This window comes from Cibotium barometz, chromosome 31 (genome assembly GCF_041138505.1).
Source record: "Cibotium barometz isolate CiBa-2024 chromosome 31, ASM4113850v1, whole genome shotgun sequence".
NCBI classification, from domain to species: Eukaryota; Viridiplantae; Streptophyta; class Polypodiopsida; order Cyatheales; family Cibotiaceae; genus Cibotium; species Cibotium barometz.
The window spans coordinates 40736999-40756110 of record NC_141076.1 but is presented as its reverse complement, the minus strand read 5'-3'; the positions used below and the strand labels follow the sequence as shown (position 1 = coordinate 40756110).

General features: G+C 39.0%; 1 protein-coding gene across 1 annotated transcript; it reads right to left on the bottom strand.

Annotated features, from left to right (window-relative positions):
• Nucleotides 1-16617: 16617 nt before the first annotated feature.
• LOC147620865 (short-chain dehydrogenase/reductase 2-like) lies at nucleotides 16618-18405 on the bottom strand. The gene is made up of 4 exons (XM_086825130.1): nucleotides 18251-18405; nucleotides 17704-17965; nucleotides 17426-17605; nucleotides 16618-17215 (listed from the first exon to the last, which is right to left on the bottom strand). The coding sequence occupies exons 1-4, from the start codon at nucleotides 18397-18399 to the stop codon at nucleotides 16823-16825; spliced, it is 984 nt and encodes a 327-aa protein (XP_086681256.1). The 5' UTR covers nucleotides 18400-18405; the 3' UTR covers nucleotides 16618-16822.
• Nucleotides 18406-19112: the final 707 nt, after the last annotated feature.

The window sequence follows — 19112 nt, the reverse complement described above, 5'->3', positions numbered from 1 at the left end:
TCTGTATCTTACACAACATTTGCAGAATCTGCATTTGTAGAAGCATCCGCTATTGTGGCTGCATTTGACTCTTTCTTCTTTGCCTCTTTAGCCTTTAGCTTAGGGTAATTCTTAATGACATGATCATTTGCCTTACAATAGTTGCACCTAATCTTTTTCTTGCCTTTATCAAGAGCCTTCTCAGACCTATTGTTGCTACCTGTGGAAGGAGAAGAAGTTGCAGACCTACTAATAGGAGAAGAAACAGTGGAAGGAGCTACCTTACCACTTCTTCTCTGCTGGGCAGCAACAAATGCTCGATCAACTGCACGCTGCCTAGCCCTGTTTTGCCTGGACTGTGCTTCTTGCAAGAGCTTGTTGACTAAAGTATCATACTTGACAACATCAGGTCTATCCTCAGTAACAAGTCTCCACGTGGAAGCAAAAGTCTGATATGACTCAGGTAAAGCATCAAGAACAGTCTACACAAAAGAATGATCTGGAATAATTTCACCTGCAGAAATCAACTGTTCCTTGAGATCTTTAATCTCAGCAAGAAAAACATTCATGTCATCATCTTCCTGCATGATCTTCGATTCTAGCTCTTTACGCAGGTAAGAGATTTTTGCCTCGTCGACCTGCATACAAACCAGCTAGAATCTCCCAAGCTTGTTTTGCTGTTTTAGCTGAACGAATATGTGGGGTGATGTTATGTTTGACAGAAAGTGCAATCAAGGCATGAGCCTGCGTATCTTTACCATCCCAACGAGCTTGTTCAGCAGTGGGTAAAAGAGCAGCAACAGTAGAGCTGCTAGAACCTGTAACATCCTCAACAGATCCTACATCCACCGAAAACCTGGATGTACATCCATACCTTGCACAATGTTCCACACTCCTTTTGCAACCAAAACATGCTGCATCATATATGCCCAAAGTGGGTAGTTGCTATCTCCATCCAATTTGTCATCAACAGACAACATGCGAAATACATCGTCCACTGACTGAAACTAACGCAAAAGCTACTTGTAATATGAAGCAAAGAGACTGAACATGCGAAATACATCATTGGCTGTTATCACCCATGGCCACTGACTGAAACTGATGCAAAAGCTACCTGTAATATGAAGCAAAGAGACTGAACAGAGAACAACTTGTGCTATGTAGCACGGTCCACAATAGAATACGTATGCCTATTTTGCAGAAAATTGCACTCTTGAAATTTCTGCAGAAAATGACGAAAACACCTGTGCAGAACTTGCAATGCAAAAACGGAGCCCGAAACGACCTCAGATGCGATTTTTGAGAATGCAAAGCCCTATGAGTATATTTGCAGAGTATAGGGACTTGCAAGCGCTCGTGAAAGCTCACCTCAATCAAAGAACGTGAGTCGGAGGGTGCTGGCGGTGTAGTCCTGGGAGCCGATGCCTGCTCTGATACCAATTGTTGGAATTAGGGTTGCACAAAAGTACACAAAGCTTGGAGAAGAAGAAGCAAGAATGCACACAATACACAATGTATTAGATTGTGTCAATGTACAAAAGATTAGTTAGCACTAGGAGGATGGGCGTATATACAAGCCGAGGAAAAATCCTCCTAAAGAGGGAAAAAGTACCCCGGCGGTCCTAAGTGTGTTCACACACATCACTGCCTATATATATGGCTACAACTCTGACAATTGGATTGATGGTGTTATGTCGGCCAATATGCTAGTTGAGCGTAACAGGCATTGAAATTATAGAAATTGGAAACCCATTATTCCTTTTGAATTAAAAAATGTTCACTTTTGCACTTTAAATGCATTCATGTGGAAATTTGACCACCTACTAAAGTGTCACATTGATTACGCTTTTACAATGCAAGGTAAAGAAAGACAACATGTAGCTCTTTGAAAGGTAGAGGATCTGCCATGGTGGAAATGTGCGGATTGTTATTAATAAGAAAGCCTCCGAAATGAGTTATGAAATTGCACAAAAAGTATGCATGAGTGAAGCTAAAGCAAAACATTTTTTGGAGAGACCTAAAAAACGAAGAACTCTGTAAAGCCTTGGGAATTTTGGAAGGATTTGTGTAATTGTACAACTTTTTACTGCATTGAACTAAGTCTTGTGGTAACTCGTGAGAAAGTTTGGCCAATTAAAGAGGTGCTTCAAGAATTTACAAAGGCCATGGTGGATGCATGGGGTGCAACCAACATTATACATTACATGGTATAATTTCTTCATTATTTTTACGAGGTTGCATTTAAACACTCCTAACATTAGGACCTCAATGGAAGGCTTCTTGGGCCCTTTTATTTGGCAGTTTAAGGAGTCAAACCTTTTCTCTTAAAAAGAAACGTTTTCTAATTAGAAGCTTCAAAACGGCTACTTTATTCGAATTTGAATTTTGGGGAGAAAATGGAATTTAAAATCTAGCGAACAAAACCATATCATGTAACATATCTATGGAAAGCTCTTGATGTGTAGATCACGGATCTATAATCTCCGCTCAAATCGGAGCTTGTATGTAGAAGTTATGGAGGTCCGAAAATTGTAAAATTGCCTCCCCCCCTTTTTGGGGGAAAAAGTGCACCCTTTGACCACTCTTTCACCTCTCTCACAAACCCAACATTTCAATCCACATGGCAACCCCCCATTTGGCTATTCCTTAATCACCTTGATTAGGCTTGGGCAAATTAAAGGGCCCAAGAAGACCCCATTCACTTCCTAATAATTATGACGTGACTTTCTCATTGCTTTTGTAGCATATGTCGTATGCCCATGATGCTACATATTTTATGAATGAATATGGTTCCCTTGACAAGTGTACACAAGGAATGGAAAAGTCGCACTATTGAGCGAGTCTAGGAGTATACTTCAAAAATACTACACATGGAGGAGGCAAGACTCGTTCAAATTATCTTGTAGAGATGTTTAATTGGTTTTATAGATATACTTTTGAAAGAAAATTATCTATGAAAAAAGCTCAAACAAGCAAAACAGCAAAGGTAGCTAGAAATGGAGCTAAATCAAGGTCATCATTAAAATGGAGAGCCGGCACAAGACCAGCACGACATGTTGCATGGAGACCTTTATGAAGGCAGGAAGGAAAATTTGAAAATAATTTGTAATGATTCCAAAATATAACTCTCATGAAACAGGTGTAGAGTTGGCATCAATAACAGTCGACGCTTTAAATTCCGCAACGTCAAAATCCTTTGTAAGCCTCCTTTCCTCGGCAAGTGAAACAAGGTCGAAGACCTCATCCTCCTCTTTAGCTTGTGTTTCAACTACACAGAGTTTGGGGGACTTGCTAGAAGATTCATCTTCACCAATGGGATCTTTTGAGTCTGCATGAAGAAATAGAAATGCAAGAAATGCAACATAGAGCTCCATCATCATGCAATCCACATTTTGAATTGGACAGTTTGTCAAAACAAACTTGACTTCCTTTTGGTTTGGGAACATGTACCATCTTTTCTTTATGTCGGCTATTTCAAATGTTGTAATAGCCAAGCTGACATAGTGAACATACTCCATAAAATCACATTGCAAAATTTGTCGACCGATGATGTACTCCTTCTTTGTAATCTCTTATTCTTCACAATCTGACACTCATCCATCTTGAGAACAAAACTCACTTTCGCACCTAGCATGTGAAGAAAAAAACAACTGTCAGTCCTTGCAACACAAAGGTACAATATTTGAAGATGGTAAACAATTTGCATTTTAAATTTCCTTACATTGATTAAGAAGGACATAAAATAAAATCATAGCTTGTGGAAGCTGTCTCAAATCAACAAATATATTATTGAACTCATTGCACGAAAAGGCAATGTTCCCATCTTTCCCTCGCTTTTTTCCCAAGCTCTTATGATCAATGTGTCATTGATACATATGAATTCTTGGATTTTACGCTTCATCATTGCATGTTCTTTTTGCAGATTGCAATTTTTTAGGGACAAGAAAAATGCTCTTTATTATACCATGTGTGTGAAGTGTATCTTTTAGCAAACAATTGATACAATGCATTGTATCCTTTTGTGGTAATGCACACTTCATCACATGCATTTTGTACCTCATTATTGCTCATAAGCTTAGTAACATCTTTCAAGATTTTGTTTGTGAAGAGAACTCGTAATTTGTTCCATTTCGGATCACGAATGACAGAAATAATATCACGTCTCTTCATACATGCACTTTAATATATCCCCATAGTTGTCAGCATCACCACCACTAGTTGCTTCTTTCAAGAAATTCCTAAAATATATATAGAAAAGATCATTACAACATGATAAATATTCCAAACAACATAGATCAACATTACTTTTTAAAAACCATACCTTATTGCCAAGACTCTTCCTTTGCGAGCACCACCACCCACACCACGAGTTCTTGAATATCAGTGATTGGTCTCTTACACTCTCTAGCTTCCATTGGAGTGCTTTCCATTCAAGATATTATCTCTTTTAGCTTTTTAAATTGTGTCTCTTTGTTTTTTTCTTGGTCTTCCATCCGTAAGATGTGATTTTGAGTAGATTGCAGTGAACTTTGAGTGACATTTAAATTAGTATGCAAACTTTGTAAGTGTGCATGTAAAAATTGCATTGTATCACTTATATTTAATCTCTTATAATACCCAAGCAACCCATTCTCACCCTCCTCATTAAATTGTAAAAATGATGGAATATCAGAGAAAGAAGGAGGATAATGTGAAAAAGAATCGTTGGGAAAAATCACCTTGAACCCAAAGATCCAAGTTAGTATGACCCTATTGTATTCTTGTCTGCTTATCTTGTGTACTCAAATGTTCATTTTTGGTTGGTGCATACTCATTCAGTATGCGAACATGTAAGTCCTTCTTTTGTGATGTTGTTGTTGAATATTGAATGTTTGTTACTTCTCTCAATGCCATAGAATCCAAATGATCTGACAGCAAATAAGAGCAAGAGAAAGCTTGAGATTGGAGAGAGAGAATGGAGAGAGTTTGAAAGGAATCAAGGTCGAGCTTGATAGAATATTAAGATTGTAAACAAAATCTTGAGAAAATGCCACCACAAGCATGGTGTGAATGGAGAGAGGTGAGAGTAGCAATGGAAAGAGTTTAAGTTTTTGCCACTATCTAGGCTCTTAATGATTGATAGAAGAGAATTTTGGAGGCAGCTCAAGGATTTTTTATACAGATTTTGTATTAAATGCATTTAGATTCATTAAAAAAAAGAGAGAATAGTGATTTTCTTACTAAAAAACTTTTTCATCATTTTAAGATTGTTCATGCACACAATAACTTGTAAAGAACGGAGGAGAACAATACAGAAGAATTCGTGGCCTCAAAGAAGTGGGACCCACTACTTTTAGGCAAATAGTCATTTTTATGACCTTTGTCTCCTTAATCCTAGAAAAATTAGTCTTAACCCTATGGGATTAGGAATCTTTATGAGGCCCTTTCTATGTTCAAATGCCCCCTAATGAGTTGCTAGTGTTCGTGCACTTTAGGAGTGCGTTATAACTAAATGTAGGAAAAATGCAGTCTGAAATACTACTATGAAACAAAATGCATACCATGACATTGTGCCTTGTATTTACCTAAAAAATAATTTACTACACATTATCAACAACAAGACCATCTCATGAAACAATACACTCAATCAACCTTGTATTTGTACACAAAAAAGAATATACGATACAATATCAACAACAATATAGTCTGATGATATGAGATGAGACAACAAAAGTTGAAATCCTAAAGAATGAAAGGGATAAAAAATAAAGAGATTCATCCAAATTGAACAAATCAATTCAATAGCTACATTACAAACGATTGCCATAGATACATTAAAAGAGATAGGTGTATAGCTATGACATTGCAGTCAAAGTTGGCCTCATATTTGTATATAAAAAAGGACTTACAATACAATATCAACAATAATACAATCTCATGATGTGAGAGATGTAAGATTAGACAACTCTTTCATAATAATGCCTATCCCTTTGACAACATCCTCAGGGTGCCCATACATGACAACACAATACATGCCTGCTTTGTGCACCTTATACAAATTGGCGATGTGCAGTCCTTTGGGAAGCTGTTCGACCGTCAAAAGATAGTGCAAAAGGGCATTTTTCAAGAGCCAAATTGAATGCAACATGCCTTTTTCCTTGGTGAATCCTTGGGGGGGGAGGGTCAATAAAAGTATGTAACCATAGCACGCGGGTTCAACAAGAGCGATTATAAAAATGGTACTATTCATAGAAAGTTTACATACATAAGGGGTTTATCTATTCACATTGAGAAACAAAAAATCGCATTTTATAGTGTACAAGTTTTTGAAAAAGTGTATGTAAGTAAGGGTTTTTTAATTACCCCTTGAATGCACGTGTTGTGGTGGCTAATTCCTATATAGTGACACCCCCCCCCCCCAAAAAAAAAAGAGCAAATCACTTCAAGATAGTGCCCCTGCTCTGGAGAAGGGCTAAATCGCAGCTTCAACTTCTTAAATGGTTGCTTGCATGCCAGTTGTCTTCCTTCTATTCGATGCATTAGAATGTCCTTGGGGATTTCATGTTGCATTGTGCGTGCTTCATTTAGCTTTACCTTTTGGAATATCTTTTTCACTTACTTACCCTCACTGTTTCATGAGAGTTGTTAAGCTCTAATTTTGTCATCCCTAGCTTGCTATCAATTTTGATCAATGGAAAAAGTTATGTACTCTTGTCTCATATACAAAAACTTGTTAATTTGAGGGAGGATTATGCATTTGCAATTATGCAAATATGTGCATTTTAACAAAGGATTTTCTCAACGAACACAAAGAGGAATTTTTTACTCTAGATACCGAAGTGACAAATATTTTTGTTGAGGCTCCCAATGCATTGTCCTTGTGCTTTCAAAAGGTCAAAAAAGGTGAACCTCCTCTTCCCACCAGAGAGAGAGAATTTGTAGAACTTCAAAAAAGCATGGGCATTTTAGAAGTTAGTAGAGAAGGATCGCCACCACTTGATCAAGGAAAAGACATTGGTTCTTCCAATTTATGGGATGCAAAAAACTTGGGAGTGATGAAAACAAAAGGGTAATTCATCTTCGAACCTTTAACCAACTACTAATGTTGTGGATTAAACCTTTAACCCACTACGACTGTTTTGTTTGGTAGATTGATGTTCCTAATCCGGATGGTTTCCTATCACGTGGCCCTGGTGATTTTAAAAGAGCTGGACTTGATGCTTCATTGGCACATTACATGTCTTCTATTGACAATGAAATTTTTGTGGTTTATCACTCACAGAAAATATTCTAATGATGCAAGTATTCTTGTTCTTGCACTTAAAGCCCTCTCTAGATATATGGGCTATTCTTTTATTTGAGAAAATAGTTGCAACTCATATCTTTGGATACAGTCCAAGTTTTTGGCCTTCCAAAGTTGGATATTTCTTATGCTATTCTGCCTGTGATCTCGGTCATGGAATGAAAAGTGTTGAATCCCTACATGGTTATACTCACAATAAATTCTTACATTATAGATGAGAAATGCCACAAGATGAAGACTCAGGTGTGTCAAGAAGCTGAAGAGTGATTTGCTCTAACAATGTACATATGAAGGAATGTTTTTTTTGCAATGTAAAATATTTTGGAATCATTACAAATTATTTTCAAATTTTCCTTCTCGCCTTTGTAAAGATCTCCATGCAACATGCCGTGTTAGTCCTGTGCTAGCTCTCCATTTTAATGATGACCTTGATTTAGCTCCATTTCTAGCTACCTTTGCTGTTTTGCTTGTTTGAGCTTTTTTCATAGATAATTTTCTTTCAAAAGTATATCTATAAAACCAATTTAACATCTCTACAAGATAATTTGAACGAGTCTTGCCTCCTCCATGTTGTGTAGTATTTTTGAAGTATACTCCTCTCGCTCAATAGTGCGACTTTTCCATTCCTTGTGTACTCCACTTGTCAAGGGAACCATATTCATTCATAAAATATGCAGTGTGGACATACGACATATGCTACAAAAGCAATGAGAAAGTCACGTCATAATTAGGACTGTTTAAACGCAACCTCGTAAAAATAATGAAGAAATTATACCATGTAATGTAAAATGTTGGTTTCACCCCATGCATCCACCATGGCCTTTGTAAATTCTTGAAGCACCTCTTTAATTGACCAAACTTTCTCACGAGTTACCACAAGACTTAGTTCAATGCAGTCAAAAGTTGTACAATTACACAAATCCTTCCAAAATTCCTAAGGCTTTACAGAGTTCTTCGTTTCTTAGGTCTCTCCAAAAAATGTTTTGCTTTAGCTTCACTCATGCATACTTTTTGTGCAATTTCATAACTCATTTCGGAGGCTTTCTTATTAATAACAATTCGCACATTTCCACCATGGTAATCAATTGAGTTTAGGAGATCCTCTACCTTTCAAAGAGCTACATGTTGTCTTTACCTTGCATTGTAAAAGCATAATCAATGTGACACTTTAGTAGGTGGTCAAATACCCGCATGAATGCATTTAAAGTGAAAAAGTGAACATTTTTTAATTCAAAAGGAATGATGGGTTTCCAATTCCTGTCATTTCAATGCCTACTACGCTCAACTAGCATATTGGCCGACATAACACCATCAATCCAATTGTTAGAGTCCCCATTTATCGTGTCCTCATCACCTTGGTTTTGAGGATTACTTTGCTTACCTCCCTTTGATTTTTTGTCTCTACCATCCTCATACAAAATAGACAAGGGTTAAGAGTTAGCACCTTGTTCATAAACCAAGTACACACTCGATTGTTTTCAAGTTGCCTGCCAAATGCCAATCAACTTTAAAAGTTCCCAATCATTCCCCTTGAATTTGTGCTTTCATGACATCAGTAATCCAAGGAATTATATCAAAAACCCAAGTAAGCACCTCATTTGTCTCTTTTGGCACATCAAATGCCCCAAGCCACCACAACTCTTTCTCAGATTGAACACTAAATGTGGGACTAGTTTCTTGTATGGTATCATCACTCAATAAAGATGGATAACACTTTGCATATGCCATTGCTTCATTCATGAGTGTAATACTCTTTCTTTGTAATCTCTTATTCTTCACAATCTGACACTCATCCATCTTGAGAACAAAACTCACTTTTTCACCTAGCATGTGAAGAAAAAAACAACTGTCAGTCCTCGCAACACAAAGGTACAATATTTGAAGATGGTAAACAATTTGCATTTTAAATTTCCTTACATTGATCAGGAAGGACATAAAATAAAATCATAGCTTGTGGAAGCTGTCTCAAATCAACAAATATATTATTGAACTCATTGTACGAAAAGGCAATGTTCCCATCTTTCCCTCGCTTTTTTCCCCAAGCTCTTATGATCAATGTGTCATTGATACATATGAATTCTTGGATTTTACGCTTCATTACATGTTCTTTTTGCAAATTGCAATTTTTTAGGGACAAGAAAAATGCTCTTTGTTATACCATGTGTGGGAAGTGTATCTTTTAGCAATTGATACAATGCATTGTATCCTTTTGTGGTGATGCCCACTTCATCACATGCATTTTGTACCTCATTATTGCTCATAAGCTTAGTAACATCTTTCAGGATTTTGTTTGTGAAGAGAACTCATAATTTCTTCCATTTCGGATCACGAATGATAGAAATAATATCATGTCTCTTCATACATGCACTATCACCACCACTAGTTGCTTCTTTCAAGAAATTCCTAAAATATATAGAAAAGATCATTACAACATGATAAATATTCCAAACAACATAGATCAACATTACTTTTTTAAAAACCATACCTTATTGCCAGGACTCTTCGTTTGCGAGCGCCACCACCCACCACGAGTTCTTGAATATCAGCTATTGGTCTCTTGCACTCTCTAGCTCCCATTGGAGTGCTTTTCATTCAAGATATTATCTCTTTTAGCTTTTTAAATTGTGTCTCTTTGTTTTTTTCTTGGTCTTCCATCCGTAAGATGTGATTTTGAGTAGATTGCAGTGAACTTTGAGTGACATTTAAATTAGTATGCAAACTTTGTAAGTGTGCATGTAAAAATTGCATTGTATTTGCATCACTTATATTTAATCTCTTATAATACCCAAGCAACCCATTCTCACCCTCCTCAACAAATTGTAAAAATGATGGAATATCAGAGAAAGAAGGAGGATAATGTGAAAAAGAATCGTTGGGAAAAATCATCTTGAACCCAAAGATCCAAGTTAGTATGACCCTCTTGTATTCTTGTCTGCTTATCTTGTGTACTCAAATGTTCATTTTTGGTTGGTGCATACTCAATCAGTATGCGAACATGTAAGTCCTTCTTTTGTGATGTTGTTGTTGAATATTGAATGTTTGTTGCTTCTCTCAATGCCATAGAATCGAAATGAGCTGATAGCAAATAAGAGCAAGAGAAAGCTTGAGAATGCAGAGAGAGAATGGAGAGAGTTTGAAAGGAATCAAGGTCGAGCTTGATAGAATATTAAGATTGTAAACAAAATCTTGAGAAAATGCGACCACAAGCATGGTGTGAATGGAGAGAGGCGAGAGTAGCAATGGAAAGAGTCTGACAGGTTTTGCCACTATCTAGGCTCTTAATGATTGATAGAAGAGAATTTCGGAGGCAGCTCAAGGATTTTTTATACAGATTTTGTATTAAATGCATTTAGATTCATTAAAAAAAACGAGAGAATAGTGATTTTCTTACTAAAAAACTTTTTCATCATTTTAAGATTGTTCATGCACGCAATAACTTGTAAAGAATGGAGGAGAACAATACAGCAGAATTCATGGCCTCAAAGAAGTGGGACCCACTACTCTTAGGTCCACAAATAGTCATTTTTATGACCTTTGTCTCCTTAATCCTAGAAAAATTAGTCTTAACCCTATGGGATTAGGAATCTTTATGAGGCCCTTTCTATGTTCAAATGCCCCCTAATGAGTTGCTAGTGTTCGTGCACTTTAGGAGTGCGTTATAACTAAATGTAGGAAAAATGCAGTCTGAAATACTACTATGAAACAAAATGCATACCATGACATTGTGCCTTGTATTTACCTAAAAAATAATTTACTACACATTATCAACAACAAGACCATCTCATGAAACAATACACTCAATCAACCTTGTATTTGTACACAAAAAAGAATATACGATACAATATCAACAACAATATAGTCTGATGATATGAGATGAGACAACAAAAGTTGAAATCCTAAAGAATGAAAGGGATAAAAAATAAAGAGATTCATCCAAATTGAACAAATCAATTCAATAGCTACATTACAAACGATTGCCATAGATACATTAAAAGAGATAGGTGTATAGCTATGACATTGCAGTCAAAGTTGGCCTCATATTTGTATATAAAAAAGGACTTACAATACAATATCAACAATAATACAATCTCATGATGTGAGAGATGTAAGATTAGACAACTCTTTCATAATAATGCCTATCCCTTTGACAACATCCTCAGGGTGCCCATACATGACAACACAATACATGCCTGCTTTGTGCACCTTATACAAATTGGCGATGTGCAGTCCTTTGGGAAGCTGTTCGACCGTCAAAAGATAGTGCAAAAGGGCATTTTTCAAGAGCCAAATTGAATGCAACATGCCCACTTTGTAGTTCAATGAAGATAAAATGGGGATGTAATTGACACGAGGAGGCAGTTGGCTATAGTTTGACACTATTTTGGTAGCAAAATAGGACATGAAAGTGTCCTTTTGGATGTCTTGGAAAAAAAATCACCACTTGTTCTAGACATATTTTTTTCGTATTTTCGCTCTCTTGAGCTTAAAGTAGACTCATAAGACTATATTGGAAAAATATAAGCAACATGAAAAAGCAATATCAAACATAATTACAACATGCCCAAGAATGTGTAACATTCACCCAAACAGGTAAAAATGTTTCATATAGCAAGATTCACTTTTGTAAATTTGACATATCCATAAGTGTTCTAAATATGAGAATTGTTGATTGGTGTCATTCATTTAGGATTAGAGCCACACTAGGGGAAAAAAAAAGCCTTTGAAGTTCAACAGTATCATTAATTCCTTGTGTTTTGAAATTAGCATAGATTACAACATAAACATAAACCAAAATAAGCTTCTAATTTGATGTTCTACATGATATTAGGTCCCCTAAAAACCTCAGGCTTTGCCATAATATCATATTGAAGAGGTATGCAAATTATGGTTGCATTTGGAACTTGTTAGACATTGAATTTTCCAAAATTCTCTATTAGGGTGTGCAATCAAGTTTATGCACTTAAAACTCCTTGAGCTTTTTTTTTCGCAGAAAAAATGTCTCTCTATATTGAGTTACGCTAAGAATAAGGGACCATGCTATTCAAGGGATGCAAGTTGGGCCCTAATCTGTACATTTTAAGAGAGGGTGTATAGAATAACTAGACTTGCATGCACATCATAGAAACTCAAACATGGTCTCCCGAGTTCATAATAAAAAAGGGGTTTTCTAGAAGCCTACGCATGCTCATGACATGTCACCTTCCTATGGATGATCCCCTCGAGGATGAGACTTGGAGGATCATTCCTCACTAACATGCCCAATCATGGAAGGTTCCTTTTAGGGACCAATCATGCCTGCTCTCAGAACTTTACAATTTGGTGACATCAATGGCTAAGAGTCAAAGTCATTAGACACAAATGACGTCTTTTTCCTTGGTGAATCCTTGGGGGGGGGAGGGTTAATAAAAGTATGTAACCATAGCACGCGGGTTCAACAAGAGCGATTATAAAAATGGTACTATTCACAGAAAGTTTACATACATAAGGGGTTTATCTAATGACATTGAGAAAAAAAAATCGCATTTTATAGTGTACATGTTTTTGAAAAAGTGTATGTAAGTAAGGGTTTTTTAATTACCCCTTGAATGCACGTGTTATGGTGGCTAATTCCTATACAGTGACACCCCCCCCCAAAAAAAAAGAGCAAATCACTTCAAGATAGTGCCCCTGCTCTGGAGAAGGGCTAAATCGCAGCTTCAACTTCTTAAATGGTTGCTTGCATGCCAGTTGTCTTCCTTCTATTCGATGCATTAGAATGTCCTTGGGGATTTCATGTTGCATTGTGCGTGCTTCATTTAGCTTTACCTTTTGGAATATCTTTTTCACGTGATAGAGATACTACTTACTTACCCTCACTCTTCTAAATTGTCAACGTCTCGAAGCAGCAGTTTGTCAATGTAGTGCGATGGCGTGAGTGGTCCCTTAGTACTCCACTCATTCTCGATGCTTCCATCTTCACATATCTTTCTTAATTGGAATTTAATTTTATTGCAAGCAAAACCAACATGAACTCGCTAAGAACGCTCATCAAGAGAATGCAAGGCCCCACCCACCTTCTTACCCCCACTCTCTGACCGAAATTGCTTCTCCAAAAGTCCGAACGATGATTTTTAGGGTTAAGTAATCTAAAAAATGAAGCTAAAAGCAAGGCATATATATATATATATATATATATATATATATATATATATATATATATATATTTCAAAAAAAGGCAGATGAACTATAGAAAAGGAGGAATCCAAGGTTACATTGGGGCCACGTGTTGGCTGGTGATTCAGTCGGCCAAGTGGCACGCTCAGTGCATGTGATAGCATGTGCTAACGCGTGTGAGGGGAGAAAAATAGTGGCTGCATGATCTGAATTGCTGATGCCTTGCGATGGCATCTTTGCATGGCGAGCCCTCCAACCTGGATCCTGTTCATTCTACGGCCTTGCTGATGATGAGTTTAGAGAAGCCTCTCACCTCTCCTCCTCCTTCCACTTGCAGATCGATCTCCTCTCCCTTCTTTCTCTGGTCTGCTACTTCTCTCAACTCTGGTCGACGGGTGAGGCTTGCAGGGGAGCATCATCTTTCTGTTTGGCGTCACTTCCTCCTTTGTCTCTTCCAGCACGGACAGTTCTGACTGGGACCCTGCTTCTCCAATCGGGGGGAGGATGGTGCTGGTATTTTTATCTGTTTTGCAGGCTCCCTGAACGGGCCGCTGGGCGACAGTCCTTCTGTGATGTTTCTTTTCCTTTCTTAATGATGAGTCCAGATGGCGGTGACCCCTGGCAGAAGAAGGGGGCTAACTCTAGGGGGGCATGAAGTTTCCTCTCCCTTTTGGCTGGTTGACTACGATCCATTTGTAGGAGCCCTCATGGGGCCCTTGATCTTTCATCTTGGATCACCAGGACGCCTTCCTCTCACGGGTAACGGTTGAGATAATTCAGGAATCCTCTTCTCTGATTCTTTTCCCTTCCTTGCAGGTGCAACAGAAGAGGTAGCTGAGGCTGGTACAGGACTCTTCTTGATTTGGGGCTCTGCATTCAATGACTATGGCATATCTGCGGCCCTGCGGTCTTGGTCTAACCTGAGAAGATCTGTCGGTTTGCGTGCGTCACTCCAGATTTCCTGGTGGACAGGCCACCGGTGCCTCTCTGTAACCGCCAGGTCACTTTGCCCTAGCTGCTTTTTCAGCTTCTCTTGGTTGAGTCTTAATGCCTGCATGTCTGATGTATCTCCTCTTCTCCTATGGGGGGGAGAGATAGGTTTGTTTACTGCATCCTTCTGATAGCTTCTATTAATGCTCTGTCTTTTGAGAGGATTAGAAGGATCTGGCTTCTGGTTTTTTCAAGTAGTTCCAATGTGTAATCTGATTTTCTCTTTTGTAGTTTAATCAACAGCCTCTTCTCTAGCTTGAATAGGGCTTGTGTCTGGTTGTTCCAGTATCTGATGCATGTTGTGGTTAAGCAAACAGCTAGAGGAGGGCCCTTGATTTCAGGGTTATCAAAAGTGACAGCTAACCTCTGAAGCCATGCATGCCATAGGTACTCGCACCTTATTGCATTCCACAGAGATGAAGAGCACCCTATGTTTTCTCCTAGAATTGTATTCTTCCAGTTTACATCTTTCCCCCATCTAAGAATAACTGCATGTAACTCTTTGTAGGAATCTGAGATGTGTTTGCAGTGTATAAAAATGTGTAGATCATCCTCAGGAAGGCCACATCTAGAACATTGGTCTGTGGCAATGTTGAAATTGGCTGCTTTGCTCTGAGTCCAGATGGCTCTGTATGCAATCAACCATGCGAGACAAGATTTCTTAGGATCTATGTGTGGACTCCGAAACTCCTTGAGGCAGCTGTACCATCTTTTCCTGTCCCAGGCTATGTTCCATTTGCGGTTCAGAGTAACCTGAATAGGGGGGGACTTTTCAAGAAAAGGAATGGGTAGGAGCGGTTTATTCTTTAACCAGCGAAGGGCCAAGATGTTGAAGTTGGGGGGTCTGCTGATTCTCCAGATTTCCTGGGTATTCCATTGGAATGTTTTGCTTTGTACTAGGTCTAGCTCTGGGGTTCTGCAGTCGTATTTGGCTACCAGCTCTGCTCTTGTGAGCCAAGTACCGGTGTAGGGGTTAAAGATATCTGTCCAAGTTGCAAGTCCTTTTCTGTGCAGATTAAGGGCTATTTTCTCTTCTTCTGGTTCTAGTAGAGGATGAGGGAGAATAGACCACCAGCAGGAGTCGGCGGCTATTAAACCTTCTGATTTCTTGTCATTGAGATTGATGGACAGTAAACCTTTAGATCTGAACCAGGCTTTCCAGATTGAAGTAACCAGATGACTCCCTTTAGGGGTAATGGGGTGTTTGGATGCTACTATGGTGGTAATGGGTAGATTTAGCCATTTATTGTGTCCGGTGATTGTAAATCTGGGGAGGTCTTTGACCAGGAGCTGAGCCCAGTCTTCAGTTGGATTCTCCAAAGCTCTGATTATCCATTTAGCAGCCATTCTGTCAGCAAGCAGACGAATGTCTATAATCCCCAGTCCTCCCTTGGCTTTGGGGACCGTGCAGATATCCCATTTAACTTTAGGTCTGCTTCTGTTCCATGGGTCACCTCCCCAAAGGTAGTTTCTGCATAGCTTGGTGAATTCATTGAGATCAGCATCAGGAGGCCTCCAGCAACTGAGGAAGTAGATCGTAGAGGGGATGATGAAGTGGTTGAGGACCATAATTCTACCTGCTAGAGAAAGTTGCTTCCTTTTCCATCTCAGTAGCTTACTTTCTATTTTTTCCATTACCCACTGCCATCTTTGCTTCATTGACACCTTGAAACCCATGGGGATTCCAAGAAGCCTGAAAATTTCCCCATCTTGGATGCTATGACATCCTGTTTCCCTTGAGTTTTCGTCCATTACTGCTTCCATGATAGTCTCTCCACTCCATGATTTTTCAGGAATGGGGTTCCACGGGTTGGGGGGGGGGGGGGGGGGGGGGGGGGGGGGGCTAGCTGAGAGGTTGAAGGAGAAGCTATGTTGAAGTGACTGCTGAGCATTGGACTTACTTTTGCAGGTGATGCTGAAACGGTCTGAGGTCTAATCAGGAATGGGCTCCTCCGCTCAGTGCCCATGCACTTGGGAGGGCATCCGCCCGCAGAGAAGGAGAGCCTGCGCTGCAGATTGAAAGGGCGAGAAACAGGGGGAGACACAGAGCTACAGAGTTTTTCTTACGACGAGCTGAAAATCAATATCAAAAATCGATTCTATATATATATATATTCGAAGACCAAAAGATGTGACATATAAATACCCCTTAAAACTGATTAATATTTTGAATTTCCAAGGAGGAGTGTCATATGACAAATAAATACCCGATGTGACAAATAAATACCCCTCAAAACCTGATTAATACGTTTAATTGCCGAGGAGGAGTGTCATATGACAAAGAAATACATCTTAAAACTGACTAATAAATTTAATTTCCGACCTGGAGGAGTATTATATGAAATGCCACTCATGGCATTCTTGTGATCGTCTAAGTATATAAAGAGCATACATATGTCATACATGATGATTTAAAAATTAAAAGGGAATGGGTTGTCTTTTGCAGAAGAACAGGCCAGAGGGTCCTCCAGGGGGCAATAGGGCGGTCCAAACTACAGTGTCTGCACCTTGCTCTACTGTCAGTATGCCTGTGTTGTTGTTCAGATCTGTTTTGGTGAAACCAGGACATACACAATTCACACAAATCTTTTGGCCGTTTACCCTATTTTGTTCCAAAGATCTGGCCAGTAATCGGCTATAAGCATTCATGGCCATCTTGGCAACACTGTAATGGGTAGCTATTGTTCTCCATGTGTTATAAGTGCCTTGCTTGACATCTTCCAGATATGCCTGCAAAAATGCTTCCACTTTCTCCTCAGAAAGATTGTCTGCATCCAGTAGCTCCTCCCTCCATGTTGGGTGTCGTAAATTCTGTAACATCCAACTCTTTTTAATGAGCACTTGAGGTTTTGCATCAAAACCCAATTCAACGTTGATCAACACACATTTGTAGCAATTTCTGTCATCCTATCTTTCCCGGCCAATTCTACTGAGTTGCAAACTGATGATGAAATCCATACAAACATATGACACAGATCGAGGATGCAATTGTCTTATTATGGATCAGTTTTTTTTATATACCTGCAGTTGCCCTAGGGATGAACTGACGTTTACGATTCTCGCTCCGGCAGCTGAGGAGGCTTTCAAAATGGATAGTAATCCCTCAGTAACTCGCTTCACGCCTCTATAATTTGTGTCGAAGGTGTTCTTGGCTGCTTCACAACTGTCTTCTGATCCTCCCGCGATGGCTGCGTTGTTGATCTGCACGTATTAACAAATTACTGGAATTGCTCAGCATTTGAATGTCCATCCGAACCACAAAAAGCAGACTCGATCAAAACATTGCACAAGTTCCATACCAAGATGTCAATACCACCATAGCTTTCCTTGAGCCAAGTGGCCAGTGCGGACACTGAATCAGAACTCCGAACGTCTAAAACATGAAAATCTATGTTCTTCAGCCCTTCTTCTTTCAGCTTGTTCACGGCTTCCAGGCCCCTTTCCGGATCTCGGGCTGTCAAAACTACGGTAAGTCCTTCCTGTGCAAGCAGCTTCACAGTCGTGAAGCCGATTCCTTTGTTGCTGCCCGTCACTACAGCAACCGTATCTTTCGTCCACCACCTGAAATTCGCACAACATAATTGATCAGCAATTTCTCCACTTCTCTGTTAATGTCTCCACGCAAATTTCACACAACACTTCAAACTCCCGAGCTAGAACAAGGCCAGACATTAGCTGCAATCTACAGTTTGTCCCACATCTATTCCTTCTGTACACACAATCTTTGTAATTGTCACGACACCTCTAACTGTGATACCAAATCATTTCGCCGAATACAACGCGACGGATTTTAAGATGGGCCTGGATTGATGGACAGAAACATTAAGAGTTGCAAATTAGGATCACCTTGGAGATGCAGCCATGCCGATCAAACCAGTTGGAATGATGAATAAATAAACAAACAGCTTCGCTTCGCACTGGAATGATGAATAAACAAACCAAGCAGCGGCTTTCTGTTGCAAATCACGCGGACTGCTTCTCGTTGTAGGTGGCATGGAATTATATAGGAGCGATGAGGACGCGATGTCACGCGTGATGTTGGCAATAATGGGGTACCTGTTTTTATATATTTGTGTCCAAGGGCACTAATAGTCAAAGTTGCGTGTAATGCAAGAAAGCTTCTTCTTCTTTCTATTCTATTTCTTAAATCTTCTACTGACCCGTGGCAAAGCCCAAAAAACAAAAAAATCCAACTCTCACCAAAACTTTGCCATTGTAAAAATACCTTTAAAAAAAAAAAGGAAGTGCATACATTTTTTTTTTAAAAGTTGGCATTAGAGAAGAGACGGGCTTAGTACCCATGGGACCCCCCTTATCCCACAAATCAGGGGCAAGGCACATCAATCGGAGTGGCCAGCAGGGTTCGAACCCATAACCTGGGTTTTCTCACATTTTTGATTGAGATGTGATCTGAAATGGTCAAAGCCATAGATTTTGACATATGTCGGCAAAAAAAGTAAATCATCACTCCAACACATATCCTTACATCATCATATGGCACTACAAATTTTCATTAGGTAACTTGCATATCACGTTAACCCTCTCTAAAGGATTTCAGTCATTTGGAACAAGGAGAGGCCCTTAATGCGTCAACAAATTTCAAACCTCTCAAGCAGAAACATGTATAAGTAAGAAAACTTCCTTTTTTTTTTTGGAAAGTCATGACAAAAAATTGAAACCATGTTAATATTTACATGCTTTCGTGAAC